Source organism: Phaseolus vulgaris, chromosome 10 (assembly GCF_051622355.1).
Source record: "Phaseolus vulgaris cultivar YP4 chromosome 10, ASM5162235v1, whole genome shotgun sequence".
NCBI lineage: Eukaryota > Viridiplantae > Streptophyta > Magnoliopsida > Fabales > Fabaceae > Phaseolus > Phaseolus vulgaris.
Genome location: NC_143507.1, coordinates 10,898,305 through 10,902,253, shown reverse-complemented (window position 1 = coordinate 10,902,253; position 3,949 = coordinate 10,898,305). Strand labels below are relative to the sequence as shown.

General features: G+C 32.8%; 1 protein-coding gene across 1 annotated transcript; it reads left to right on the top strand.

The window, feature by feature from the left end:
• The first annotated feature begins 526 nt into the window (after nt 1–526).
• Nucleotides 527–3,630, top strand: LOC137819382 (uncharacterized). The gene is made up of 3 exons (XM_068623214.1): nt 527–1,538; nt 2,328–2,446; nt 2,853–3,630. Exons 1-3 carry the CDS (start codon nt 826–828, stop codon nt 3,137–3,139), a joined length of 1,119 nt encoding a protein of 372 aa, XP_068479315.1. The 5' UTR covers nt 527–825; the 3' UTR covers nt 3,140–3,630.
• The last annotated feature ends 319 nt before the right edge of the window (nt 3,631–3,949 follow it).

Here is a 3,949-nt window from a genome sequence, read left to right as displayed (position 1 = left end):
ATGACACCTCAAGTATAATCAGTGCTTTAGAACTAACAAATCTCAACAAACTACAACTAATGTACCTTAAGCTTATACGGATAGAATAAATCACAAGAGAGCTTGGATAATTAACAAAGAAAACTCAGATAGCTCTGAAGTCAAAGTCCTCAAGAAGCACCTTTAGGAAATGTTTTAATTGGTTGGACTTTGATTTTGTTATAATAACCAATTCTGCACCTTTTGTCTTTGCTATGTCACATTATTTCTTCCTTTTTCCACTAGTTTTTATCCGTTTGATGCACTCAGTTTGGTTCCTGTATTTTTTTTGCACGACACACATTCTCTGTAGGGGAGGTTTACCTACACAGCACTATGTAGGCACTCAACATTGGTTGAACGATTATTGTATATTTTTAAAAGACATTTTAAGGGGAAAATCTTAGAATATATCATCATCTTTTTCAAAATAAAATTCATTATCTCTTTATTTTATAAAATAATTTTGATATATACCTAAGTAAAATAAATAAACAACAAATATCTATGCAACACTCTTTCTAACATTACCCTCTCTCTGTCTCTCTCTTTCTCTCATTGAGTACTCTGTCTTTCTGAGTGAATAGCTTTGCAGCCTTAACCTTGACCCCATTGGAGCATAACTCACCATACAAATCAAGCAACCTACTCACCATCACCTCACTCTTTCTTTCCTCTTTTGCCCCAAACAACCAACACACACTCTTTATTCACATCACACATTCCTCTTTTCCTCAACTCCTATGCCATCCCCCATCACTTAAATTCTCTTTACCTTTTTCTTTTTTTTCTTCACACAAAAAAAAAATGGACTTTGGAGACGCCACCAACACCAACACCTTCACCCTCCACACCCCCACCAAAGAGGAAACCGGTAACAACATTCTTTGGTATTCATCATGGCTACAACAACCTACTAGTGTTGTTTCTACTTCTAATTCTAGCTACATTAGTTCACCACACCCCACCACGACGGCGGAGGATTACGCCGGCGGTGACCGCCGCCCAGTATACGGCAGCGAGGGGTGTCACGTGCATGGGGACCCTCACCTCACGTGCTTGCATCTTGGTAAGAGACATTACTTTGAGGATCCTAATAACGGTGATGTTAGAAATAATAATAATAATAATAATATTGCTACTCTGGGGAAACCACCCGTATGTGTTGGTGATGGTGTTATTATTTCGGGGAACCGACACGTGGGCGGTGATGGTGTTATTACTCTGGGGAATCGACACGTGTACGGAAGTGATGGTGGTGCGGGTTATTTTTCAGAGGGTAATGATAAGAGAGCGAGGGGGTGTTATGGAGGAGCTGCGGCTGCAGGTGCCGGTGGTGGTGGCAGCGTGAAAACGGCGGCGTTTGGGACGGTTCCGAGGTGTCAGGTGGAGGGGTGCCACGTGGCGTTGGTGAATTCAAAAGAGTACCATAGGAGGCACAGAGTTTGTGATATGCATTCGAAGGCGCCTAAAGTTGTGGTGTTGGGTTTGGTGCAGAGATTCTGTCAGCAGTGTAGCAGGTCACTTTATCATTATCTTTTCCTTTTTATTCTTTTATTTATTTTCAGACTGAATTTACATATAATTCCTTTAGTATTTCTATATTATTTTTTAACAACAATTGGAGTTTTGTTTTCTTTCACCTAACTAAAATACAAATTAAACAGATACTATTTTTTTTTTTAATTATGTTCGCTTAATTGGGTAGATGAAAAAAAAAATCATAATAGAAACTAATTTTTAAAAACTAAAATAATTAATTGTAATAGTAATTAAATTAGAGATATTTTAGAAATTAAAAAAAATTGTTTTTAAATTATTGTTAAATAGTTTTTAAATGGGTATCTAATTAGTAATTAAAGTTTTAACTACCAATTATTTAGATTTAGATTGTAAATTTGGTAGAAAAATCTAATTAGATATCAATTTAAAAACTATTTAACAATAATAAAAATTAATTTAGAAAAAAAATTATTTAATTTTTAAAATAATCTTTAATTTAGTCACTAAAACAACTAATAATTTTTTATCTCTAAAATTAATTTTTATTTCATGATTTTTTTTAATAAATTGTGAATTGACAATTATTTCATGTTAATTTTATTTTTAAGATGTATTATTTTAGATCAATTTCACTGTCAATTTGACACTGTAGTATTAAGAATGTATTTTGTATTTTTTTTTAATATATTGACTATATTGTCACCATTTTAATTTTTTAGAGATGATGATGGTTGATTATCTAATTATTTATAATTAAATTATCTTTAATTGACTTAAATTATGGTAATGATGTTTACAATATGTAGGTTTCATGTGGTGTCAGAGTTTGATGACTCAAAGAGAAGTTGTAGGAGAAGATTAGCAGGGCATAATGAGAGAAGAAGAAAGAGCTCTCACCTTTCTGTTACAAGGAGTTCTAGACAAGGTAATTAATTAATTCATACCCTTCTTATCTAAATCTTAATTCCTAACATAAATTGAAATTTTTATATGGTAAAATACAAACATACAAATGAAAGTTTAGTTTAGCTATAACATTAAGATGTGTTACATTAAGATATTTGATGATATATAATTGGGTCTAAATCTTAGTTTTAAGTTTGTTATAAGCTGATACAAACAGAAGCTGCCATTAAAATTGATAGGTTTTGGACTGAATGATTTTGTGGTAACCTGAATGAAGATTATAAGATGAGCCTAACGAATGAAAATAGGCTTTTGTTGATTTGACATGTTATCTAACTTGACTAATGCATGGTGAACACGCAATGTTCCTATGGCAAGAACAAAATGTGATAGTTGGAGGGTTGTGAATGATGGTATATATGCAGGGTGCGCTCTCTCTCTTCTGTCATTTGGGAGCAGTGATAATTGGTCTTTTCATGCTGATCTCTCCACAAGATGCAGTGCAGCATTGCGTGAACTGATAGCAGAAAACCGTGCTGCCCTAATGACTAGACAACAACAACAGCAACAACACCAAGTTGTTTATGATAGAGATCACTGCCATGTTGTGCCCCACCATGATGATGCTGTGGATGAAGAAGAACAAGAGTTTGAGGAGATACAACCTGAGTCCAATTATTTTCCTCAACACATGTTTTCCCAGACACAATAATGATCATAATAATGGTTCTGTTCTGATATTGGTGCCGAGGTGACCCTAAATCTAATGCTGCACTTTCCACAGAAGTGTAGCCCATCATCTATTTAAGGAATTAATGCCTGCATGGGAGGCCTTCTTGTCTCAATTTTTCAATTCTTTTGTTTGCTAAAAATAAGAACTTCTTTCCATCATGAGATTCTAGACTACTAGCCAGTTATATATGTAACTGGGGGCATCAAATATAGTAAGGTTGCATTTGCATGTCTAGTTCTGAATTGTGATTTCTCAAGTATTTTGCATCAGATTTACTTATGGTGTGTTGGGGTTGGGAGATAAATTATTAAGTGGTTAGAATACATGTCTCAACTCAACACATTCAATACATGTGCCAACTAAGTTCATAGTTGGGATATTATGCAATTTTGTTTGATTACTATGTTTTGTTGTCCACATGGATGTTTAAGGTTGAAACAAATATAATAAAGTTGATTTAAATGTTTAAATTTGTGTGGAGTTTTATATATTGGTTAAACATATGTATTGTTCTCAATATATACATTATTCAAATGATTTGAGTAGTAAAGAATATATGTTTAAATCTTTGGTAAATTTTATTGAATAATCAACAATCATATTATAGTTAATTATAAATTTATGTTTGAAACATATCACTATAATTACCTTTAGTAAGAATTTTTTTTTCATCTATTAAGATTTTGAGAAAAAAAAAAAACTAGTTAAAACATCGAGCATTAGAGTTGTCTTTGTCAATATAGCTTTTTTCAAAATCAAGTTAAACTGTGAATATAAATTTTGAAAATA